Genomic DNA, 27,186 nt, shown 5'->3' with positions numbered 1-27,186 from the left:
ATTACACTGGGATGGGCTGAATGTCACAAGGTTGACTGCGTAGGTGTTCAGGAGCCAGGTCACTGGGTGGAATTCCCTGATACCCGCCCATCTCTCCATCCTCCTCTGCTTAGTCACTGCCCTATTCAACCACCTTTCATTCCATCCCCACCCCAAGTTAGTTAGAAAAACATAAACTGCCCCTGGGTGAAGCTGCTCTATTTCCAAGCATCCCATTCTCAGCATATGCTCAGATGGATGGATTATGTTTTAAAAGTTGGACAGCTGGAAGTTCCCTAAATCCATGGAAAATATCCCCATCCTATACCTGTTATGGTGAGGGGAGGAAAAGAGAGAAATAGCTTCATAAATCTCCGGATGCAAATTGTTTGCATGGAAAAGGCCTCCAAGCGCAGCTCTTTTTTCCTTCATGCCTGACTCTAGGAGCTAATCCCTCCATTCTGTTAATTAATTTAAGATGTTTATTGAACACTGGTTTTGTGTCAGATGCTGTGGCACGGCACCAGATGCAGCACTGGGAATCCAGTGGTGAGCAAGACAGGTAAAGGCTTTCCATGGAGCTCACAGTCCAGTTGGGCTGAGGGTAGGAGGTAAACGACAGACAGACAAATAAATGAAATAATCGCAGATGGTGATGGCATGCTGGGAAAGAAAAAGAAAGTGCTATCCTAGGCCAGGCGCAGTGGCTCACGCCTGTAATCCCAGCACTTTGGGAGGCTGAGGCGTGAGGATCACTTGAGGTCAGGAGTTTGAGACCAGCCTGGCCAACATGGTGAAACCCTGTTTTTACTAAAAATACAAAAATCAGCTAGGTGCGGCAGTGGACACCTGCAATCTCAGCTAGTTGGGAGGCAGAGGCAGGAGAATTGCTTGAATCCGGGAGGTGGAGGTTGCAGTGAGCTGAGATCATGTCACTGCACTTCAGCCTGGGTGACAGAGCAAGACTCCATCTCAAAAAAAAAAAAGAAAAAGTGCTGTGCCAGAGAAGGAGCAGGGGCTTCAATCGGGTGAGCAGTCTTCTCTTAGGAGGTGACATTGCAGCTGAAACTTGCTGGATGCAGAGTCTGCCATCTGAGGAACTGTGGGAAGAGGCCCTGAGGCTGGGGAGAGCTAGATATGTTTATGGGGTGGGAGGAAGGTCTCTGCACCTGGAGGACCAAGAGCAAGGGGAAAGGTGGCATGAGATGTGACACGAGGTGTAGGCAGTGGTCAGCTTATGTTGAGCTACAATGAAGTGTTCGAATTTTCTTGGTGAAGAGGAAAGCCAGTGAAGAATCTTGAGCAGGAGAGTGACAATATCTGATTAGTTTTTAGAAAAGTTATTCCAAGGGCAGGTGTGGTGGCTCATGCCTATAATCCCAGCACTTTGGGAGGCTGAGGCAGGAGGATCACTTGAGTCCAGGAGTTCAAGACCAGCCTAGGCAACTGTGAGATCCCATCTCTACAAAAAATACAAAAATTAGCTGGATGTGGTGATGCACATCTGTAGTCCCAGCTACTCGGGAGGCCGAGACTAGAGTATCACTTGCACTCAGGAGTTCGAGGCTGCAGTGAGCTATGATCGTGCCACTATGGCTGCCTTGTGGATATTGTATGAGAGAAGGACATGACTAAGTAGGGAGAGCAGTCGGGAGGTTATTGTAGTTGTTCAGACAAAAGATGATGGTGGCTTCAACTAGCGGTGGCAGTGGGGTTGGCATGTAGGTAGATTTGAGGTATATTTCCAAAGTATACCTACCAGCTTGGATCAATTGCAAAAGTTACAGTGATTGAAATTCATAGAACTCAAGAGCTGGGATGGTATTTAAAAGACATTTAGTCCAGTTGTCTTCATTTTATAGTTAAGGAAGCTTTGATCCAGGAAATAAGCAAGGCTGACTTGCTCACAGATGCACAGCTGGTTTGAAGGTCTAGAGTGAAACTAAGATCTTTGGAAGTTTAATGTTGTTTGAGTTACATGATCACAAGTCAGTAAATGTCTTCATTCTATAAAAGTATGCTCTTTTATTATACTTGTGTTTTCATATACGTACAATTTTCTGGTGCTAAATTAAGAGAAAGTGATTTTTTAAAAAATTATTATTTTTATTTATTTATTTTTTTGAGATGGAGTCTCACTCTGTTGCCCAGGCTGGAGTGCAGTGGCACGATCCCAGCTCACTGCAACCTCCGCCTCCCAGGTTCAAGCAATTTTCCTGCCTCAGCTTCCTGAGTAGCTGGGATTACAGGTGTGCGCCACCATGCCCGGCTAATTTTTTTTTGTATTTTTAGTAGAGACGGGGTTTCACCATGTTAGTCAGGCTGCTCTGGAACTCCTGACCTTGTAATCTGCCCGTCTTGGCCTCCCGAAGTGCTGGGATTACAGGCGTGAGCCACCGCGCCTAGCTGAGAGAGTGATTTTTAAAATTTCTGGTATTTCTAACCCAGATTGAAATGTTTGGTGTTGCGCTCCTGCCACCTCCTGGCAGTTTCTGTTGTTGCAGGGAAGGTGTTTTCTAACTTCCCCCAAGGCTGTCAAGTTAACTCACCTCCCAGTTTAGATTCCAACTGTGGCCAGATTGAAAAAGACTTAGGTAGAGTCTTGAATAATAGAACCATATGAGAGAATTCACGCATACTGACTTGTTAAGGCTTTTTAAGACATATAAAATCTCTATTTAGTAGATTATTGTTTTTTTCATTATCAAGCAAAGTGAAAACTTTCAAAAAACTTGGTCCTATTTGAAGGAACTAATATATATCTCATTACAAACCTCATATACATCAAATTTGACAGTGACCACAGAGTGGCAGTTATAATTGAATAAAGAAGTGAAATTACATGAGAGAGTAGCAGGGTTATATGCCTATTAAAGTTAACTACTAGAGATAGTAAATAGATGATATAATGTTAGGAAACATCATGGTAGTAACAAAATAGCACAGATGGTATTGTGCCATTTAACAGAACTGTATGAATCCCTTTTATAATTTAATTTTGTTTTCCTATTTCATTTTACCATGAAAATTTCAAGCGTACATCAAAGTTGGAAGAATTTTGTAATAACACCAGTGTACCCACATGTAGATTCTACCATTAACATTTGACTCTTTTATCACATAGCTGTCCATTTGTCTGTATCTCTCTGAATACATCAATTGTTATTTCCTTTTGATGCTTTTAAAATTCAATTGCAAACAAAATACTTTAGCATGTATATCATTAACCAGATTTAACATTTGTTTATGGTATTTTTTTTTTAAATATGTAGAGTCTCATTCTGTTACCCAGGCTGGAGTGCAGTGGTGTGATCTTGGCTCACTGAAACCTTTGCCTCTGGGTTCAAGCGATTCTCATGCCTCAGCCTCCCAAGTAGCTGGATTACAGGCTTGTGCCACCACACCTGGCTATTTCTTTTGTATTTTAGTGGAGACAGGGTTTCACCATGTTGGCCAGGCTGGTCTTGAACTCTTGGCCTCAAGCTATCCACCTGCCTCGGCCTCCCAAAATGCTGGGGTTACAGGTGTGAGCCACTGCGCCTGGTGTATGGTATTTTTTGAGGTAAAATTTAATACAATAAACAACACATATCTTAGTTGTACATTTGCTGAGCTTTGACAAATGCCCTTCTCAAGATAAAGGATATTACCATCCAGAGAATTCCTTCATGCCCTTTCCCAGTTATTCTCTGCACCCTTCCCCTACCAGGGCAACCACCGTTGTGATTTTTTTTCAAACACAAATTTGGTTTTGCCTGTTCCAGAACTTCATATAAATGGAATTCCATTGTCTGTATTTTTATGTAAGATCCTTTTGCTCAGCATATTGATTTTGAGATTCATCCATTTTGTATAGGTTGGTGCAAATGTAATTGCGGTTTTTGCCATTATTTATCCACCTTCCTATCAATGAATACCTGGACTGTTTCCAGCTTCTAGCTATTGTGAATAAAGCTGCGATGAATATTCTTGTACAGGTCTATTTATGGGTACATGTTTTCATTTTTCCTGGGTCTAGGAGTAGAATTGCTGTACCCTAGGATTACTGTATGTTTAGTTTTACACCAAACCTTCTTCCAAAATGGTGGTAGCATTTCATTTGCCTGCTGATGTTGTGTAAGAGTTCCAGTTGCTCCATACCCTTGCCAACTTTGATGTTATCAGCCTTGTCAGTTATTTAACTTGATTTTAACCATTGCCACTTGTAAATGATTGAATGAAAAGTTATACCTATTAGTAATTGTTAGTTTTCTGGGGAAGAATTTAAAAAGTTGTACAGGTTATTTTTTTTAGTTCTAATCATTTCTTTTTTCTTTTAGTTTTTTAAATTTATTTTTAATTTTTAAAATTTTTTTATTTTGACATATAGTGAGACTTACAGAAAGTTGTCCCAGGCCACCCTCCAGCATTTGACACTATTCACTAGTTTTGTAATTTAAATGGTCTCTTCCTTTGGCATAGGAGAAACCGTTCTCTCTTGGTTTTTCACCAACTGCTCACCTTAGCTTCTTTGCAGGATTTTGATTCTCTACATACTGCTTAAATGTAGTTGTTGCCAGTTCTAGCCTTGATCCTCTTACTTTATAGAATCTTACTGGGTGATTTTACGCACACCCAAGGCTCCAACTGCCACCTGCACTTTAATCCTGAAATCTGCTTCTGCAGCACAGATCTCCTTCCCAACTCTAATTGCTAACATATCCACTTGGATGTCCCACAGGCATCTCAGACTCGATTTATTTAGGTGAAATTTATTTTCCTTCCTCCCATTTACACACTGCTCATCTTCCTATATTTTCTAATTTGATAAATAACCTGCAGTCCATCCAGTTACTTAAACCAGAACCGAGGGGGCTAAATCTGGAGCCTTTCCTCCTGCAGCCATTTGATCACCAGTTCCTGTGGGTTTTTCTCTTGTGTGTTTCTCTAACATTTCTGCTTCCATCTCTGCACTCGCAGCTGACATTCTACTATTGGGTGCTGCCCCTCAGCCCAATTTGTTAATGTTGATTGACTTGCTTTATTTTTTAATAACTTACTCGGGTTTTTAAATTACAAAAATGGCATATGCCACTTGTAGAAATTAAAGCAAAAAGGCATAAAATTTCTAGTACCCCACCTCCAAATTTGTAAGCGATTCTTTTTCCTTGGAAGTCACCAATGTTAATACTTGGGTATACATCCTTCCAGATTTCCCTTGTCTTCACATACAGATACACACACATAGATAAACATGTATGCGCATAGACACGTTTATTCTTTTCAAAACAGAATTATACAATACATATTGTCTTATGGCTTGCTTTCAACTTACTGTGTATTTCATGTCAATACATAGACAGCTACCTGAAATTGATGCAAAGTATCAATATAACATAATTTAATAATTCCTAATTAGTGGATAATGAATAATGCTATGGTGACCATTTCTTTACATATTGGTTGTTTTTGCTAGTGTTTTGTTGCATAGATTATTAGAAGTAGCATTATACACATTTTAAATTTTGTTAAATCCTGCCAGTTGTCCATCAAAAAATGGCACCTTTTTAATCTCCTGTGGTGCTAGAGGCCTTCTCCCTGCCAGTAGTAGATATTTGCTAATCTTCTAACAGTTTTTAGTTTTTGCTAACTTACCAGGAAAACTCAGTATAGTGTTGTGATGATTTCAGACCAGAATAGTTCTTATCATAGGCCTGTGACCGTCTTCAGTATTTTCTCAATCTCATTCTCTGTTTTGATTAGGTGACTTTTAGCTCTTAAAAAATGAAGTTGCCAGGTGTGGTGGCTCATGCCTGTAATCCCAACACTTTGGGAGGCTGAGGTGGGAGGATCTGGGAGCCCAGGAGTTCAAGACCAGCCTGGGCAACATAGGGAGACTTTGTCTCTACAAAACATAAAAAAATTAGTTGGGCCTGATGGAGCATGCCTGTAGTCCCAGGTACTTGGGAGGCTGAGGTGGGAGGATCACCTGAGCTTGGGAGGCTGAGGCTGCAGTGAGCCATGATCAGGCCACTGCAGTCTAACCTGGGTGAGAAAGTGAGACTTTGTCTCAAAAAAAAAAAACAACCAAAAAACAAAAAGAAAAAAGAAGATGATGATGGTTGGAGATATGTTTTCTTACCTGTGTGTGTTTCTGCTGGCAGGAGAAACTTCTTAAGTCTCAGCGTAATCTCGTGGCCAAGATGAAGAAAGTCATGCGTTTACAGGACGTAGAAGTGAAGAACGCTACACAGTGGAAGGTAATAGCAGAAGTGGTTGGATAGTTCTTGCTCCTGAGGTCCTTTTGGTCTGGGACATTTCTTGCTTCTGAGGTCCTTTTGGCCGTGGGGTTTTTGCAGTTCACATAGAGTCTTGGATGCCTCAGAGCCTCTGTTTCCTCCATATCATGTGACTGAAAAAAGAGCTTTCTGGGTGTCAGTTCAGTTGTCAGGCCCCTTGTAGATACGGGGATAGGAGAGGAAGTACCTGTCCCTGCTGCTAGTGGCTTTGGGTGATAATGAGTTCCACATACTTCATCCCCATGTCTCTACTTTAAGGTAGCGCCCCTCTCCTTCCTACTTTTTCCTAAATATACTCCCTAGGTTAGAGTCGGTTTGGGCCCATGGCATTGTGGAAAGAAACAGATGAATGGATGCGCACACACACACACTCACACTCCTGAAGATTTAGCAAAACTAAACGAGTGTTCTGAGGGCCAAACTAAGTAGTAGATGTGAAAGTTTGTTTTAGTTTAAAACTTGTCAGTAGTAGAGACTGAAATGTTAGGAAGAATGAATGAATACTATAATGACTAGTACAGAGCTATCAAGTAGGTATAAATAAAGGAGTAATGGAAATTTTAGTGGGGGTGGGCAGGAGCTTTTCAAGAGGGTTTGATTAGGATTGACTGTGGATTACTGAGGAATTGTGTATGGAATTTAGTAGCTGGGGTCAGGCAGAAAAAGGAGTGAGCAAATCTCATGTGGCCTTAGGATAAGATAAAGAGTCAGCGAATGAGAATCAGCACGGAGTTTTCAAAGCTGCACAACTTCCTGGTTGAAGAAGAGGACCTGTTTCTTCAGAGATTGAACAAAGAAGAAGAAGAGACAAAGAAGAAGCTGAATGAGAACACGTTAAAACTCAATCAAACGATCGCTTCATTGAAGAGGCTCATCTTAGAGGTGGGGGAGAAGAGCCAGGCCCCCACCCTGGAGCTGCTTCAGGTGAGACAGTTACGGGCGGGGATGATCTCGTCTTCACTAACTGAACTCCCTCTTGTCTTTAGAGCTGAATGTCCTTCCTGGTGAGTGGGTTTCATAGACATGTCTTATCTCTTGCTAGTTCTGTGCTGTCACACAACTAAAAAGCCAAAGATTCACCATTCAAAGGAAATTAATGTGAAATGTAGGTATGCTGAGCTCAGGTCATAGGAGATAAGTTGATTCACATGGTCTCATAGTTCATCTAGGATCTGAGACTTAGCACATATAAGATTTTTTTCATTCATCTTATGTGTACATTTATAATTATTAAACAATAAAGTAAGCATAAAACTCCCAAGTACATAATTGTATCAACAATTAAGAGACACTTATCTTTCTCGCTTATTTTTAATCATTACAATCACAGCTTGATAAAACTTTGTTCTTCTCCCCATATTTTGAGTGGTACTTTCATTTAAATAATTTCCAATGTCTAGCAACCTTTAAAAGATTATAATTCTAACTCAGCACGTAAGTTTGGGTCTTTAGGCCAGTTTGTTATCAAAAGCCCCTCCTTTGAGTTAATCTTTACCTTTATATCCTCTGTAGGTAAAGTGTCCTTATAGCTTCTTTTAGTTTTTGGATAGGGTCCTACATTTGTGACTGTCTTTGTTTTTTCTTTTTGCTGAAATAATTCATGTTGAGTCTCGGATGCCTCAGAACCTCTTTTTCCTCCATATCACGTGATTGAAGATGAAAGGATCTCTAAAAGGTGTTCTCAAGAACATTTTCTGTCTACCATTACTATTTTTTTTTCATAAGCAAGAGACAACATTCTGTTCTACTCTTAAGAAAGTCAGAAACCTGGACCCACCCGGTAGTTATTATCAACAAGAAATTGCTAGCTAGGTTTTATATGATAGATAAAACCTAACATTTAAATTAAATGTAATGACTTCCAAGAATTATGTAAAAGTTTTACAACATGCTTAAGCAATGCAGTTGCAAGTACGTATCCAAATGTGTGTCATAAAAGAATCTCTGAAATAACACATTTAAAATACAGGCTTAACATCTAATTAGAATCTGAAACCTCTAAGATACATGTGAGCCAGCAGAATGTTTGCAAAAAATTGTATCAGCAAACGGAAATGCAAAGTTAGGGAAACGATTAAAAAAGATGAAACTGGGGCCGGGTGCAGTGGCTCACGCCTGTAATCCCAACACTTTGGGAGGTTGAGGTGGGCGGATCACCTGAGGTCAGGAGTTTGAGACCAGACTGGCCAACATGGCGAAACCCCATTTCTACTAAAAATTAGCTGGGGGTGGTGGCACATGCCTGTAATCTCAGCTACTTGGGAGGCTGAGACAGGAGAATCGCTTGAACCTGGGAGACAGAGATTGCAGTGAGCCGAGATTGTGCCACTGCACTCCAGCCTGGCGACAGAGCGAGACTCCATACCAAAAAACAAAACAAATAGATGAAACTAGAACATAGAATCTCAGAGCCTGAGAGAACTTACTGTACTTATCTACCTACCTACCCATTTTTAAAATTGATTTCCTTTACTTTTACCCCATGACCCACTTCTAATGTACATCTTCCACATTTTACCTGTTTCTTTTTCCAGTAATGGCTACCTGGGTTGCCTCCAACACCATTACCACTACAAATAATGCTGCAGTGAAACCATTAATATCTGCTCTTTATTGTTTATCTTTATTTTTATTTTATTTAGGTTTTGAGACAGGGTCTTGCTTTGTCACCCAGACTGGAGTGGAGTGGTGTGCTCGTAGCTCACTGCACCCTCAAGCTGCTGGGCTCAAGGAATTTTCCTGCCTTGATCTCCCAAAGTGTTGGGGGATTATAGGTGTGAGCCACTGCCCCCCAGCTGTTTTTTTTTTAATTGGTCCTTGGGTTTCTTCTCTAACTCTTTTCTCAACTTCTTGAGTTGGAATGCTTGGCTCCTTTATATTTACCCTTTTGTTTGCTGTAAATTTAACTTATACTTTTACCTTTATTGCTCTGTATTCCACAGATTTTGACAAATTGTTATATTTATTGTCATAATAAAATAAACATTAAAACACATTTTAAGGCCGGGTACAGTGGCTCACACCTGTAATTCCAGCACTTTGGGAAACTGAGATGGGAGGATCTCTTGAGCTCAGGAGTTTGCACTAGCCTGTGCAACTTAGCAAGATCTTGTCTCTATTTAAAAAAAAAAAGTATGACACTCATCTAGAAAAATGTATAAATCATAAGCTTGACAGATTATCACAAACTGACCATTCATGTAACTACTATCCAAGTCAAAAAAATAGAACATAGCATCCTTGAAGCTTCCTCATGTCCCCAATCAGTACCTCTTCCCTTCTCCTCAAAGGGTAACCTCCCTCTGGACTTCCCACACTCTTATTTTTTTTTCACTTTTTTTTTTTTGAGATGGAGTCTTGCTGTGTTGCCGAGGCTGGAGTGCAGTGGAGTGATCTCGGCTCACTGCAAGCTCTGCCTCCCGGGTACAAGCGATTCTCTGGGCTCAGCCGCGCAAGTAGCTGGGATTACAGGCGTGCGCCACCACACCTGGCTAATTTTTGTATTTTTGGTAGAGACGGGGTTTTACCATGTTGGCCAGGCTGGTCTCGAACTCCTGACCTCGAGTGATCCGCCTGCCTTGGCTTCGCAAAGTGCTGGTATTACAGGCGTGAGCCACCACGCCCGGCACTTGTTGCGCTTATTTTTGCGTGAGTATCTTTCAGGATGCACTCTTTTATACTGGCTTCTTTTGCTCACATTACGTTTGTGAGATGAATCCTGCAGTAGGTATTTGTTTTCATTGCTGTACACCAGTGTTTTGAATCAGGGTGATTTTGCTCCCTCCGAGGGCAAAATCTGATATTATGTAGAGACATTTTTGGTTGTCACAACTGGAGGGTGGTTACTACCAGCATCTCTTGTGTGTAGGATGCTGCCAACATTCTGTAATGCACAGGACATGCCTGCCTTCAGCTCCCAGCAAAGACTTATCCAGCCCCAAATGTCAGTAGTGCCTGCTGTATAGTACTGTCGTATTCCGTTATATTAATATACCAAAGCATATTATTCATTTTTCTTTTGAGGGAAATTTGGATGATTTCTGTTTCTATTGTTATTAAAAACAGGAATATGTGTGAACATATCTTTTTGGGTGCACATTTATATACATTTCTATCAGTTGTATACCTGTGAGAACAATTGGTCATAAGACATACATGTGTGTTCAGCTTTAGTAGATGATTCCAAACCATTTTCACACTGGTACAAAGTGATTGTTCTGGTTTACACTATTGTTACCAGTATGTAAAGCTAAGAGTTCCAGTTGCTCTATATCTTCACCAATACTTAGATTTGTCAGTTCTTTAATTTTAGCCATCCTGAAAGGTGCAAAATGTCATCTCCTGCCCTCAGTCAGCACCCCTTTCCTCTTCCTAAAGGTATGTGGATATATATATATATACATATATATATATATATATATATATACCTTTCCTTGATAAAGCTATTTTCTTTTTTTTTAAATTTTTTATTTTTTATTTTTTAGACTGAGTCTCGCTCTGTAACCCAGGCTGGAGTGCAGTGGCACCATCTTGGCTTACTGCAACTTCACCCCCCAGGTTCAAGCATTTCTCGTTCCTCAGCCTCCCGAGTAGCTGGGATTACAGACACCTGCCACTGTCTAATTTTTGTAGTTTTAGTAGAGATGGGGTTTCATCATGTTGGCCAGGCTGGTCTTGAACTCCTGACCTCAAGTGATCCACCCACCTAAGCCTCCCAAAGTGCTGAGATTACATAAAGGCATGAGCCACTGTACCCATCCAGATAAAGCTGATAACTAGTGAGATTGAGCACTTTTCATGTGGTAATTAACCAGTTTTTTTAAAAAAATGAACAATTTAGGTTTACCAGAAAGTTGAGAAGATGGGACAGAGTTCCCACATACCCCTTCACCCAGTTTCCCCTATTGTCAACATCTAGTGTTAATATGGTTCTTTTGTTACAATTAATGAACCAGTGATACAGTTTACTAACTAGAGTTTGTAGTTTATTTCCATTTCCTCAGTTTTTACCTAGTGTTCATTTTATTTTCTAGAACTGCACCCAGGATACCAGATTTCATTTGGTTGTCATTGTCTCTCCTTAGGTGCCTCTTGGCTGTGACATTTTCTGAGACTTTTCTGGTTTTTGATGATCTTGACAGTTTTGAGGAGTGCTGGTCAGGTATTTTGTAGGATGCTACCCTATTGGAATTTGTCTGTTTTTTTCTTGAGTTACAGGTTTTTGGAGGAGCTGTATTTTTTAAATACACATTGCCATTGGTTACCTGATATGTTACGTAGGATTTTCACATCTATGTCTTTAAGTAAAATGGGTCTATACTTTTTTCTACTATTTCATTTCATGGCTTAAGGAACAAGGTTATAATAGTCTCTGAAAAATCAGTTGGGAAAATTTCTGTTTTTCTCTTTTGTATTATAACTTAGGGTATTTTCAGTTCCATAAAGTTTAGTAAAATTCGCCTGTAGAAAAAACTCTTTGGACTTGGGCATGATAAAATATCCCTTGTGATTATAATTTAAAAGCAATCTTGTAAAACAACAGGAAGGAGAAGAGTGGAAGCTCAAAGCTGGAGCTGCTGAGGACCCACCAGAAGGCACGCAAAGGAGCAGGCTCTGTGATTGAGACTAGTTGGGGAGGCCGGCAGGAAGCCAGGAGCCAGTTCATGTCATGGTGTCAAAGGAGAAAGAGTAGGGGCGCAGGCAGCATTGTCGAATAGTGCAGAGGGGCAACTTGAAAGAAAGAACCAGATTCTGTCAATCTGTTGGCTTTGGCAGCGGGAGATCGTATGTGACATGAGCAAAAGCAACCATCAAAATACCTGCTCACACGGTTGTATTCCAGGTCTCCAGGAGAAGGTTTGTAACTTGCTTATGTCTTCCTTCTTTTCACAGAATCCAAAAGAAGTGTTGACCAGGTATGCGCTCCTGTTCTCTTATGGGGACCTGGGTGGCATGGTAAAGATACAGGCTGAGCAGAGGGGAAACAAGGCCTAGGCTCCATAGGTCAGTCTGGGCACACCCTAAGCGGGTTCTGAGAAAAAAATTCTCCTGATTGCTTCTGTGAGGAGGAATGGGAACAAAAGCCATCTGAACTTTGGGCTAAGAACCTTTGACCGGGAGTGGGGGTCTTGGCTACCCTAGCTGTTCCCTAAGAGCAGTCTTCTCTACCTTCTTAGGAGTGAGATCCAGGATATGAACTATTCCCTTGAAGCTGTAAAGGTGAAGACAGTGTGCCAGATACCATTGATGAAGGAAATGCTAAAGCGATTCCAAGGTGAGCAGAATTTCTAGGACTTGGGGCTCCATAGAAATCTTTCAAATAGGAGAATAAAGAGAGAAGTCTGAAGAGGAAAGAGGAAACAGCATGCAGCTAATAGAGTGTCAGGAAAGATGGTTAGTAAATGGGTATACACTGCATTCAAGAAACATTTATTTAACACACTGTTACAAGGTGCCAGTGATACAAAAAGAAAGGGACCTGTTCACTTCTTCATGAGTTCGTAAGCACATTGGAGAGACACACAGCACTCACTGTGATATAGTAGGAGCCAGTGTTTGCTGGCGGTAGGAATAAAATGTTACAGAAATCCAGAGGAAGGGCTCTGTTGGGGGCGAGATGGGAAAGTTTGCACAGCAGCGGTGACAGTTTTGAGATTTGAGGGATTAGTAGGAGTTTGGCAGGTGGAAAATGGGGATGACTTTTTCAAGCAGAGGCAGCAGCATGAGCAAAGGGGAGAAAATGGAGGGGTGGGTATCCAAAGAGGCTAAAGAACAAGGTGTATTTTGAGGAAAGGTAGAGGTTGAGGTTGAGAAGAAGAGTGTAGGACAGACTGAAAATAAAGTCATTGGATCTCCAGGGAGGCACCAAGGCATGTACGTGCTCTAGATGCTGTGCTGGCGATTCTCATGTGCACACGTTTGATTAAGAACCATGTTGTAGGCCGGGCACGATGGCTCATGTCTGTAATCCCAGCACTTTGAGAGGTCGAGGCAGGTGGATCATTTGAGGTCAGGAGTTCGAGACCAGCCTGACCAACATGGTGAAACCCTGTCTCTACTAAAATACAAAAATTAGCTGAGCATGGTGGTGTGCACCTGTAATCCCAGCTACTCAGGAGGCTGAGGCAGGAGAATCGCTTGAACCTGGGAGGTGGAGGTTGCAGTGAGCTGAGATTGTATCCACTGCACTCCAGCCTGGGCGATAGAGTGAGACTCTGTCTCAAAAAACAAACAAACAAACAAAAAAGAACCATGTTGTAGATGTTCACTTCTAGCCAAAATGGAGTAAATAAATAGGAGTTGTTTTCTTGTCTGTAGCAACTAAAATAAAAATACAAAAACGAAACAGGCACAATATGTGAAACAACAGTTTTCAAAGCACCAGACGTCAGGCAGTGAAGGACGGTGATTCCTGAGAAATGTGAAACAAATGAGGTCAACCTATGATTGCCCTACCCTCTGCCTGAGGGAGTTTCCAGACCATGTAAGGCTGAGGTAACTGAGGTAGAGCCAGGGAGACTTGCTGAGTTGAGGAATAGAGCTGGGAGTTCACGGAGAACAAAGTAGTGAGAGTTTGCAAAGTACTGGGCAGTATCCTGGAGGGGAGAGAGCCGGACAGAGAGAGAACCCTCGCCATCTATGGAGGAACTTCCTAGTTGGCAGAGTTCTGATCAGCACATGCCTGTGAAAATCTCCTCAAGGCTGGAGATAGAAGCTTCTAAAACGATTAGAGGGAGCGGTTCCTGGTGCTCACACAGGGCCAGGAACAGTGCCAGTTCCTATCAGCCACACCAGAAAACTCATAGTTCATGGGCACTGAGTAGTGTACTCAGGAAATCTTGCCTCATTAGCAGAAAATATTTACCCCTTGACTGGGTACTGCTCCACACCCACCTTACAAATCATGAAAGCAAGACCCAAAGGGGTCAAATTCTTTCCAGGTAACTTAACTGCATCCCAGGATAAAGCCCTAGAAAATTGGAGTTAATGGGTGCAGCAAACCAACACGGCACATGGATACATATGTAACAAACCTGCATATTGTGCACATGTACCCTAAAACCTAAAGTCTAATAATAAAAAAAAAGAAATAAACAAAAAAAGAGCACCTAACAATATAAATTCACAATGTCTGGCATCCAGTCAAATATCATGCATGCAAAAAGATAGGAAAGCAGTGACCCATAGTGGAGGAAAATAATCAACTGAAACTGACCTAGAATTGACACAGATGTTAGAATAAGCATGGAAGGACTTTAAAACATTTATTATGAGTGTATTCTGTAAAGAGGTATATAGAGACCAGATCAAAGTTTTAAAGATGAAAAATGTGGTGATTAAGGTGAAGAATGCACTGGATGGGATTAATAGTTGATTAAATATTACAAAAGAAAAAATTGGTGAACTTGAAGACAATGCAGTGGAAACTACAAAAAAATGAAACATACACAGAATAAAACAATTTACAAAAACACAGAGAGCATCAGTGACCTGTGGGACAACTTTATGCAGCCTTATTATCTATGGTGATTGGCGTCCCTGAAAGAGAGGAGTGGGGATGGGGATGGAATAGGAAAAATACTGGAAGACATAATGGCCAAAGATTTTCTGAATATAATAAAAACTAAGTCCACAGATCCAAGATGCTCAACAAACCCTAAGTATGAGAAATATGAAGAAAAATACGCCAAGGCTCATCATAACTTGCTTGAAACCAGTGATAAAAAGAAAATCTTAAGTGCAACCAGGAGAGAGGACAGTTACTTGCAGTGGAACAAAGACAAAGTTGACATTACACTTCTCATTGGAAACAATGCAAGTGAGCAAACTCTTTAAAGCCCTGAAAGAAAAAAACTGTTAACCTAGAGTTCTAGAACTGGCAAAAAATATCCTTCAAAAACAAAGGTGAAATAAATAAGTTTGGAGGTAAACTAAAGCTTAAAAGAAAGAGTTTACAGCAGACTGACACTTCAAGAAATGTTAAAGGAAGTCCTTCAGACAGAAGGGAAATGCCAAATGGAAATCTCTCTACACAAAGGAATAAAAGAGCACCAGAAATGGTAATGACATGAATAAATATATATTATTGTCATTATTTATTCTTTTAAAAAGGAATTGCGATGGTAAATTTATACATCAACTTGACTGGGCCACAGAGTGCCCAGATATTGGTCAAAAATTATTTTGGGTGTTTTTGTGAGGGTGATTTTGGATAAGATTAACATTTAAGTCAGTAGGCCTGTGTAGACTGCCTTCATAATGTGGGTGGGCCTCATTTAATCAGTTGAAGGCTTGAATAGAAAAAAAAAGGCTTGGCCTTTCTGATGGATTTCTACAGCATACTGCCTTGGCCTTCACTGCAGCATTGGCTCTTCCTGCCTAATGGCCTTCAAACTAGAACACTGGCTCTATCTGGGTCTTGAGCCTGCCAACTCACACAGCAGATTTGGACTTGTCAGTAGCAATAATCACACAAGCCAGTTCCTTATATTAAATCTCACACACTGGCTGGGTGTGGTGGCTCACATCTGTAATCCCAGTGCTTTGGGAGGCTGATTTAGGAGGATTGCTTGAGGCCAGGAGGTCAAGGCCAGCCTGGGCAACGTAGTGAGACCCTGTCTCTACAAAAAATAATTAGTGTGCTGGTGTGTGCCTGTAGTCCCAGTTACTTGGGAGGCCACAGTGGGAGGATGGCTTAAGCCCAGGAGGTTGAGGCCGCAGTGAGCTGTGATTGCACCACTGCACTCCATTCTGGGCAACAGCGAGACCCCATTTCAAAACTCAGAAAACTCACAGGTGCACGCATGCACACGCGCACACACACCCACCCACCATACACAGACACACACAGACATATATATCCTTTTGGTTCTGTTCCTTTGGAGAACCCTGACTAATAATAATTGACTATTTCAACAGACAAAATATGGTGCATTTTGGAGTTTATAACATATTTAAAAGTAAAATGCGTGACAGTAGTGTGAAGATTGGGAGAGGAGAGATGAAAGTATATTATGATACAGTTCTCATGTGTGAAGTGGCATAATATCACTTGAAGGGAGACTAATAAAAAGGTGTATACTTGTGCCAGTCCCCTACTGACTTCATTAAGGATGGCACCATGTCTGAAAGGCCGAAGAGGAGATCTGGAATAGTGAATGAGACATGGGGTTTATTGAAGACCTACATGCAGGGCAGTCCAGGAATGGCTGGCTGGACAGGAAAACAAACCACTGCTATTTGTAAAAAGCATGCAGGTTATATATAGCATTTTCATTTAGCAATGTCCACCTGGGACCTTCCATTTAACCCAAAAGAAAGGGCCTCGATTCCCTGTATTGCTTGCATTCCAAGGAATGGACCAGGAGTTCACATGGCCTTTATAGGTAAGGAGTGCATTTTTAGGTTGGCCACTCCTGGATTCCTTAGCTCATAACTCTGAATACACAGTCTTCTTAGACCATAGGGTTATTCTCAGGGTGTGCTGGAGTTACTGCTGTCAGGTGTGTCTGCCGTACACTGCAGTCCAGCATACCCTCGAATGGCCCCCACATTCTTATCACGTCATTCTCTGCAACTTCCCTGGGGCAAGGTATGTGCAGGAGCATTGCTGCCAGATGCTGCAGCAGCATTAGAAACTACAGCAACAAAAGACAATGACAAGCATAGTAGCAATCATACTCTACAGAAAGCTTTTCCAAGCACTTGGAAGTTGATAAGGTAGAGAATTTTTAGCTGAAATATGGGTTTCTAGGGTTCCCATAGCCCCGGTTATAATGTGAGAGTAATAGGGATATATACACAACATTTGGTTTTAAGTAATGTGCAACTTCCACCCAGGGCAGCAGTTAAGATATCCAGGGCCATGGGATTTTACACAGTTGCCCAGTGAGAAGAGTGATGGCATGGCACAGGTATCCTTGAAGGCTGCAGCCATATGTTTAGCGAGGTCTCCAACTTGCAGCTCTGTGTCTATTGTTGCCACTTGGGGGCAAAAATGGCCAAGGGGTAGAACCACCAGAATGCACACTTCTGGATGTGCCTGGCTTTTACACTCTCCCAGTTAGTAGGAATGGTGTCTCAATGGGACAGAATGTGTCCGGCAGGTGAGGACGACCCCAGGTGCATCTATCAGCCCAATTATACGGTAAGTAAGGCCAGCTGTGGTTGCCGTCTACTCGTAGCCATCCCCAAGGGGAGGGCATGGGCCCCCACGTGGAGACAGTCACTGTGCCACCCTAGCCACATATTATTGGCTATTTGAAGGGATTGGTTGCATTGCTGTGGGGGTAGTCACCCCATATTATGGGTTTAGCTTGTGACATGCTATTATCATGCCTTTCAGTACATAAGGGTGCATGACTTACTACCTGTATCTGCACTCTTGTCACTCACCCTTGTCCATCGTGTACAGAATACCCTACAGCTGGGGTAGCACTAACCTGCTCCCATACTAGGTGGAAAATATGTCATCTTGTCTCACTGATGGTAGGAAACTCACTGCATAATGTGGTGGTGGTGCTGAAGGGAAGTGGGTGAGGCTCATCATGCCAAGTATAGACATGGCTCCAGGTACTCAAGTTAGCAGCATGGATGCCCCATGGCAGGCCCATTGTGGAGGAGAGGGGCAACTCTCTGCAGACCCAATAGTCTGTTGTGTTCTGGAAAGAGGTCACCATGTGCACCCAGTTGGTGAAGCGGTTTGCTGCACCCCATCTGTGGGCAACAGGTGAGATGTTTAGTGGGTACAAGAAAGGGGAAGCCATTTAGTAAGACACAGGAAGTTGTGTCATTCTGAGAGCACCACCCCTGGCAGTGGCCTGGCGCCTGGTTTATAATACCAAGTGGATTGGGCCCTCTGCAATGCTTTGCAAGTGGCCAGAGTAAGACAGTGGGGGGTATTATAATGTTCTATAAGAGGTTGATTGTCCCCTTGCACAAGGAAGACTGGGATTCGTTATTTTAGAAATACAGGGGATTGGGGAGTAGGATGTAAAATAGGTGTGACCTGTATATTCTTTTCTAGGCCCTTCCCCCATGGAGTGCAAGAACCGACTTGAGAAATCTTTTGTTCTTTTTTTTAGTTGCTACATAATAATTGTACATATTTATGAGGTACAGTGTGATGTTTCAATACATGTATACAATGCGTAATGATAAAATCAGGATAATTAGCATATTCATCACCTCAAACATTTATCATTATCTTCGTCGGGAACATTCAAAATCCTTTTCTACTATCTGGAAGAGTGTAAAATCCCAGGGAGGGTGGGATCGACTCTCTCCCACTCTGTCTGAACTTACTTCCCAGCTTCACTAGTTCCACAGCGGTATAATCCTGCATTGTGGTGGTCTGTCTTCTTTCAGGTGAAGGCAAGTCTTGTAGGGCTACCCTCTGTGGGTGTGGTTGGTCTTCTTTTATCTTGGTGGTGACCATCAGACATGCTGGGAGGATGGGAAACTCTGTGGACTCATCCCAGTCCTCATCCTCCTCGCCACTAGATCTCCTCACGGGGTCCCAGGACTTAGGGTTCCAGGACAATTTAGTCATGGTAGTCCTAACTCCATGTGGCAGTCAGTGACCCTTCAAACAGGCTACTCAACAAACCAGTGTCTCCATTTTGTCATCCTGTTCCCACAGGTGGGACAGTAAGTTCTCCAACACTTCAGCCTGAGCTAATATCTCCCTAGTTGCAGCTCATCTTGTAACTGGTACACCCTTGCCTGTGCCACAAGCTCAGCCTTGGGGGCTGCTGTAAGCACAGTCAGGAGTGGCCAGCCAACTGCAGCTGCCACAGCTTGGGCATTTGACTTTCCCTTAGCTGGATCCACTCCCTGCAGCAGTTCTTCCAGACCTTTTGGTGGGCCCCACCCATCAAGGATAGTGGCTATCGGGCCCCACATACATGTGGACAGCCAGCCCAGGATTTCCCCCGTGGATTCTCCCCTGATCTCATTGTCTTGGCACTTGCGGAATTTTCTCCAACCTCCTGCTGGGCTAATTGTTGTGCTAGACTCCGATTGATTTCAGTACGGGTGGCACTGTGAGAGGTGGAAGAAACCTGGAGCCAGTGAATGAGACATAGGGTTTATTGAGGACTTACATGCTGGGTGGTCCAGGAGCAGTGGGCTGGACACGAAAACCAGTTGCCACTGTTTGTAAAAAGCATGCAGATTATATAGCATTTTCACTTAGCATCCTCCTAACAACCTCCATTTAACCTGAATCAAAGGGCCTTGATCCTCTATACAGCCTGCATTCCAAGAATGGGCCAGAGGTTCAGATGTTCAGATGTCCTTCCTAGATAAGGAGCAGATCTCTGGGTTGGCCATTCCCACATTTCTTAGCTTGGAAGTCTGAACACACATTCTACTTGGACCATGGGTCATTCTTAGGGTATGCTTGAGTTATTGCTATCAGGTGCATCTGCCATACGATACTATAAACCTTAAACCACTAAAATAAAAGAGTTGTAGCTAATCAATAAAAGGAAATAAAGTGGAATTATAAAAAAAGATTAATAAAAAATAAGGCAGAAAAACACATAGGACAAATAGAAAACAGCAAAATAATAAACACAAATTTAATCATACTAATAATCACATTAACTATAAATGGTCTGAATGCGCTAATCAAAAGGCAGAAGTTGGTTGGATTGGCTAAAAAAAAACAAGACCCGATTTTTTACTGGAAAAGAAGCACATTAAATATGAAGAACCATATATGTTTAAAACAAAAGAATGGAAAAAGATATGTTAATAGATCTGGAGTGGGTATATTAGTATCAAAGTAGATTTCTGAGCAAAGGATATTACCAGAGATAAAGAATGTTATCCTAGTGATAAAGTGGTCAGTTCGTCAAGAGAATGTAAGTTCTAAACATTTCTGCACTTAACAGTGCTTAAAACGTGTTAAGGAAAAACTAATAGAGCTGCAAGAAGAAATAGACAAGTTCACAGTTACGTTTGGGGTTTTCAGTACCTTCTTTTAATAATTTTTAGGATAATTAGGCAATAAATCAGCAGGGATATAGTAGATTTGAATGACATTATCAATCAACTTGATCCCATTATTTATAGAACAGTCTACCCAACAGCTATATACTACATATTTTTTTCAGTGTACGTGAAACATTTTCCAAGATAGACTAAGCTGGCTGTAAAGCAAGTGTCAAATTCAAAGGATTCAGATCATTCAGAGTATGTTCTCTGATCACAATGGAATTGATAGAAATCAGTATCAAAATATCCTTGGAAAGCCCCATAAATGTCAGGAATCTAAATAATAGACTTTTTAGTAACCCTTGAATTAAAGAAGAAATCAAAAGGCAAATTAGGAAGTAGTTTGAATGGAATGAAAAGGAAAAGACAACATACCAGAATTTGTGGGATGCACCTAAAGCAGTACTTGAAGTGAAGAAAAGTGTATAGTGCTATACTGGAAAGAAGAAACTTCTTAAATCACTGACCTCAGCTTCCATCTTAAGACACTAGAGAAAGAGGAGCAAGTAAAGCCCAAAGTAAACAGAAGAATGGAAATAATAAAAATCAGAGCAGAAGTCATTGCAATAAAATACAGAAAGCCAACAGAAACCAATGAAACCAAAAGCTGGTCCTTCGAGAATTTCAGTAAAATTGACATACCTTTAATCAAAATGATCAGAAAAAAGAAAACACACATTACTAATGTCAGAAATGAGAAAGGTGACATCATTACAGATTCTACAGATATTAAAAGCATAATAGAATATTAAGAGCAACTTTTTGCCAATAAGAGCAACTTTTTGACAATATAGATGAAATGGATGAAGTCCTTAAAAGACGCAAATTACAAAAGCTGACTCATGAAGATAGACATAACTGGAATAATCTTATTTCTATGAAAGAAATTGCTATTAGAAACCTTCCAAGTGGCTTTCGTTTTTTCTTTCTTTTTTTTTGGCGGGGGACAGAGTCTTGGTCTGTCGCCTAGGCTGGGGTGCAGTGGTGCAATCTCAGCTTACTGCAACCTCCACCTCCCAGGTTCAAGTGATTCTCCTGCCTCAGCCTCCCAAGTAGCTGGGACTGCAGTCACGCGCCACCATGCCTGGCTAATTTTTATATTTTTTTTTAGTAGAGATGGGGTTTCACCATGTTGGTCAGGCTGGTCTTGAACTCCTGACCTCGTAATCCACTGCCTTGGCCTCCCAAAGCATTGGGATTACAGGTGTGAGCCACCGCGACTGGCCCCCAGATGACTTTCTTGGTGAAACATTTCACCAAACATTTAAGAAATAAATGCCAATTCTTCAAGAACTCATATTGAAAATTGATGGAGAGAATATTTCCCAATTCTTTCTGTGAGGCCTTTATTACCATGATACCAAAATCAGACAAAGACGTCACAAGAGAAAAGAATTATATATCAATATCTCTCATGAACATAGATACCTAAATTCTCAGAAAGCTTTGGCAAATTGAATCCAACAATATATTAAAAGGATAACATGTAATAACAACAATTTATATATCCTTTGATATACAAAAAGGATAATGTATAATAATCACAATATATGAGATTTATCCCAGAAGAGCATAGTTGATTTAATATTTGAAAATCGATGTAATTTATATCATTAAAGTAAAAAAAAAAAAAAGAAGGAAAACCATGTGATTGTCTCAATTGATGTAGGAAAAGCATTTGTCAAACTCTAGCATACATTCCTGATTTTTTAAAAAAAGTCCTCAAACTCAAGAGACATGGAGAGTTAGAGGGAAGGGAATTTGGAGTCAGGGAGGCCAGGGAGGACATTATTAACACATTGAATGATGCTGGAGATTGGAGTAAAGGCAGTGGCAGTGGGAGTGGAGGGGACGAAAAGAACCTGAGTGACAAATTTCAGAGGTAGAATTGGTAGGACTTGGTGACTAACTAGCTATTGAAGGTTAGAGGAAAAAGAGTCGAAAATAAAGATTTCAGAGCATGAGTGTTCAGGTGGAGGTGACTCTGACACCTTAGAGACATAGAAGGCAAGATGTCTGCATATGAAGTGGATTAGTCCCGAGAGTATAGAAGGGGGTGTAAGTAAGATAATTAGTTCAGTTTTGAATGATCTGTGGGGAGATTTGTGGAGATGCCCCATAAACAACTGGAACCGGTGAAAAGAGACCTCATTATTCTGTCCTATGTGACACCTGCGTGTATCTAGCCAAAGAACCAGCTAGTTGGCAGCCTTGGTTCTAGTTTTGATTCAACATGTGAGAATTTGTTAATATCTCTCCAAATTTTAGGCTGATTTTCGTGAAAACTTGGGGCATGAAATAATTAGACCCCAGTTTCTAGAGGTTAGTCTTTTTTTTTTTTTTTTAAGATAGAATCTTGCTCTGTCACCCAGGCTGGAGTGCAGTGGCATGATCTCGGGTCACTGCAACCTCCGCCTCCTGGGTTCAAGTGATTCTTCTGCCTCAGCCTCCCGAGTAGCTGGGATTACAGGTGCCCACCATCATGCCGGGCCAGTTTTTTTTTTTTTTTTTTTTTTTTTTGGTATTTTCAGTAGAGACGGGGTTTCACCATGTTGGCCAGGCTGGTCTCTCTCTCGTGACCTCAAGTGATCTCCGTGCCTCAGCCTCCCAAAGTGCTGGGATTACAGGCATGAGTCACTGCACCTGGTCTAGGGCTTAGTCTTTTAGAGCAGAAGGGAAATGAGGACTTCAGGTTGCTAAAGGCCATGCTGTGGCCTGCTAGGCCTGGCTGAAGATCAGTTGGGCAGCATGGAGTCATGAATGTTTGTTAGGAGGAGAAAGATGAAACTGATGCTGGAAAAGATGGGCATTTCTGGGGAAGGGTTGATGATAAACTGCCCCACTACTTATCTCAGCTCTCATGTTCTCCACAGTGGCTGTAAACCTAGCTGAAGACACAGCTCATCCCAAACTCGTCTTCTCCCAGGAAGGGAGATACGTGAAAAATACAGCATCAGCCAGTTCTTGGCCAGTGTTTTCTTCAGCATGGAACTACTTTGCTGGATGGAGGAATCCTCAGAAGACTGCTTATGCAGAGAGATTTCAGCACTTACCCTGTGTTCTGGGAAAAAACGCTTTCACCTCAGGGAAACATTACTGGGAAGTTGAGAGTAGAGATAGTCTGGAGGTTGCCGTTGGGGTGTGTCGGGAGGACGTCATGGGAATTACTGATTGTTCAAAAATGTCCCCAGATGTGGGCATCTGGGCGATTTATTGGAGTGCTGCTGGTTATTGGCCCTTGACAGGCTTCCCTGGAACTCCCACCCAGCAAGAGCCAGCTCTCCACCGAGTGGGGGTTTACCTGGATCGTGGGACTGAGAATGTCTCCTTCTACAGCGCTGTGGATGGAGTGCACCTGCACACCTTTTCTTGTTCTTCTGTCTCACGCCTCCGGCCATTTTTTTGGTTGAGTCCATTAGCATCTTTAGTCATTCTACCAGTGACTGATAGGAAATGAGTCTTTTCTTCCCCTGACCAAAACTCCTTCCCTGTAGTCCAGCTCAGGGACACACATCCTTGGGCCCTCTTCTGCCCTTCATGTCTCTATCCTGGATGGTCCATCTTCTGGGTCCCCCTAATGGAACCGTTTGGTATCTGCCCTTTGTATGCTTCACAAGAGGCAGTCCCATGGGAGGTGGTTCTGGCCAATGGAGATGGGACAGGAAATTTTCCAAGGTGCTTTTGGGAAATCTTTTTGTAGCTTTTAAAGAGATGTGCGGGGAAGACATATGGATGTTAGCAGCCATATTGGAACTAAGAACACAGGGATGGTGGAAAGGTAGAAGAAACACAGTTTTTGTTGCCGTTGTGAAATTGTTGAAATTTCCTTCATGCCAAGCTTCTTGTTATATGAGATAATTACGCCCTTATTGTATAAGACAATTTTAGTTGTATTTGGTTACTTGCAGCCTGAAGTATCCTAATTGGCACTAAAGGGACGTAGTGTGAGCATCCCACAGTATAGGCTTATGTCACTTCTGTGAAATTTGACAAAGGCATAGAATCTTTTTCTATCCAGTCAGGCATTGCCTATTCTTTCCAGTAACTACTGATTCCCCCACTTTTCTGTCTTAGAAAATTGTGGGAATCCCCCCTCACTCTGCCCATGTTGCACTCTCTCTCTTCCCAACCATGACTCTGCCCTCAGCTATTAACTGTGCTGTGTATTTATCAAGTTCCTATATTGTATGTACAGGGTTATTCATGTCATCATGAGAATGTTGGAACGCTTGTTAAATACCTTTTGCTAGCCTCTTCATATGCTGTTGCATATGACTCTCATCACAACTCAGTGAGATGGGAAGTGAAATCCTATTTGTACAAATGAGAAAACCGAGCTCTTTAGAATAACTAGCTCAGTATTGGCTAGCTGGTAAATGGCAGTGTTGGGATTAAAATCCAGATTTGTCTGAGATGAAAGCCCATGCTGTTATCTACTCTCCCTTTATTTGGAAGCATTTATTGGATGTTGATCTTTGTTTCAGGTTTTAATTTTGTTACTTTTTTTTATACTGTGTATATTTTCCTCAGTCTACCCTTCTGCTCTAGACTGTCTGGACTCAGGAGATTGTGGCAGTTACCGGATAGTTATTTTTAAGATAATGATTGCTTTTCTCTGTTTATATAAGTCATGTGTACTTATTGTAGAAAGTTTGTAAGATGCAAAAAGTATAAAAATTAAAGTTATGCACTACTAACATTTTAATATATTTTCTCCCAGATTTTCAATAAAGACTTTCAGGCAGTGATTTAACGAGGATTTTATTTTAACTTATATTTTAGTTTAAGGGGAACACGTACAGGTTTGTTCTATAGATCAATTACATGTCACAGGGGTTTGGTGTACATATTATTTCATTACCCAGGTAATAAGCATAGTACCCAATAGGTACTTTTTTGATACCCCACCCTCCTCCACCCTCTACCCTCAAGTAGTCCCTGGTGTCTGTTGTTCCCTTTTTTGTGTCCTTGGGTACTCAATGTTTAGCTCCCCCTTATAAGTGAGAACATGTGATGTTTGATTTTCTGTTCATGTGTTAGTTTGCTTAGGATAACGGCCTCCAGCTCCATCCATGTTGCTGCAAAGACATGATCTTATTCTTTTTTTATGGCTGCATAGTATTCTGTGGTGTATATGTACTACATTTTCTTTATCTAGTCTACTGTTGATGGGCATTTAGGTTGATTCCATGTCTTTGTTATTGTGAATAGTGCTGCAAAGAATATATACATGCATATGTCTCTATGGTTGAATGATGTCTTTGAGTATTGGGCATATACTGAATAATGGGATTGCTGGGTTGAATGGTGGTAGTGAGGATTCTTACACAACTTAACAGCATCTTCCCTAACTCCTCCTCCCCTCCTCCCCTTCTTATACATCAGCCATCTTGGCTTGTCTTCCTATTCAGCCTGAGCAGCCCCCTCATTCAACAGTTTCTACTGAGTTCTCAACTTCCCAGGATATTTGCTGTTATAGGTTGAATTATGTTCCCAAAAACATATGTTGAAAAGCTACCTGTGAATATGACCTTATTTGGAAATAGGATATTTGCAGATGTAAACAAGATGAGGTCATTTGGGTGGGCTCTAACCCAATATGATTGGTGTCCTTATAAAAAGAAGGAAACGTATGCATATGTTCACACACATGCCCACACATACACAGAAAAATGCCAGATGGAAACAACGTGAAATAGCCTCTGGAAGATGGAGGCAGAGATTGGATTGGAGTTATGCTGTCACAAGCCAAGAAACCTGGGGCTACCAGAAGCTGGGGGAGGCCAGGAAGAACCTTCCCCTAGAAGCTTTGAAGGGAGCATGGCCCCATCAACACCTTGGTTTCTGATTTCTAGCTGCCAAAACTGAGGTTAGACAATAAATTTCCATTGTTTTAAGCCACCCAGTTTGTTATGGCCACCTTAGGAAATGACTACACTTGCCCATCAGGACGTCCTTCAATACCTGCCTTACTAATAGCTAATCCTTTGGAAACTCATCAGCACCTTCCCTCCTCTCTTCCTTCTGGCTATTGAAAGGTTGATTGATTCTACTATAAATCCTTGCTCTCTGCCTTCAAGTGGGCCCTTTGAGCTGCATGGTAAACTTTTTTTTTATCATTTGACTTGTTTTTACGTCTTTGGTGGCAATGATTCCAAACTTTTCCTTTTAAGTCTTCATGAGTCTGCCTTCATACGATTGCAAAGAACTTGCATCTTCAACAGAGAAAAAATTCTTTTCCTCTACCCTTCTTATTCTTCACAGTTCTTTGTCTCTGTGCTTGAGTCTTGATATTGACCCCTCTGGTCTCATCAGATATGGGATGGGACCTAGGTGTTCATTTTTATTTAAAAAGCTGACCAAAAAAAAAAAAAAATCCACCCATAAACTCTTTCCATGCTTCTTGATATACAAACAGGATTGAAAATAAACTGTCAGTTGTAAACTAAAAATCCTAAGCCTCCCGTCTGACTGAATGAACCCCCTCTTGGCTAAGGGGACTCCGGAGAAACCTGAAAAACAAATTTCTGGCCATGATGGGCTAAGTTAAGACATGCCTCAGGTGCACCTCCTACCTTTTGAAGTTTAGACACAACAACTACCCAACATTAATATTAAAATAGAGACAACAGGATTAACAAAATGGGCTCTGACAATAAGATACCAAATCATAAATAAGACCTAAGGCCATGACAGACCTTTAGTCACACACCCTTACAGGTCAGTCTGATGCAGTGAATTAGCTAACAGACTTCCTGTCCTTCAGGGATGTCCTAGAAAGAGGCTGTAGTGCTGCAGTTGACCACTTTCCGGTGGTACCTGCATATCATGCAGACCAGTCTGCAGGCTGAGGAGCAAGGGAGCCAGTCTGAGTCCCAAAGCTGAAGAACTTGGAGTCTGATGTTCGTGGGCAGGAAGCATTCAGCAC

At 41.6% G+C, this 27,186-nt stretch overlaps 1 protein-coding gene across 2 annotated transcripts in view; it reads left to right on the top strand.

The window, feature by feature from the left end:
• Positions 1 to 25,493, top strand: part of TRIM4 (tripartite motif containing 4) — a 29,314-nt gene extending 3,821 nt beyond the window's left edge. Inside the window, exons 2-6 of one of the 2 annotated variants that reach the window (XM_030796609.1) lie at positions 6,123 to 6,218; positions 6,951 to 7,181; positions 12,150 to 12,172; positions 12,434 to 12,531; positions 23,132 to 25,493. In XM_030796609.1, the coding sequence (XP_030652469.1) occupies positions 6,123 to 6,218; positions 6,951 to 7,181; positions 12,150 to 12,172; positions 12,434 to 12,531; positions 23,132 to 23,715 (1,032 nt within the window). In that variant the 3' untranslated portion in view covers positions 23,716 to 25,493. The remainder of the gene's footprint in view (positions 1 to 6,122; positions 6,219 to 6,950; positions 7,182 to 12,149; positions 12,173 to 12,433; positions 12,532 to 23,131) is intronic. The other variant, XM_030796610.1, reaches the window with a different exon arrangement.
• The last annotated feature ends 1,693 nt before the right edge of the window (positions 25,494 to 27,186 follow it).

The sequence above is a fragment of the Nomascus leucogenys genome, chromosome 17, assembly GCF_006542625.1.
Source record: "Nomascus leucogenys isolate Asia chromosome 17, Asia_NLE_v1, whole genome shotgun sequence".
In the NCBI taxonomy this organism is placed as follows: domain Eukaryota; kingdom Metazoa; phylum Chordata; class Mammalia; order Primates; family Hylobatidae; genus Nomascus; species Nomascus leucogenys.
The sequence above is the reverse complement of the archived record's forward strand: the minus strand, read 5'-3'. Positions and strand labels throughout refer to the sequence as shown.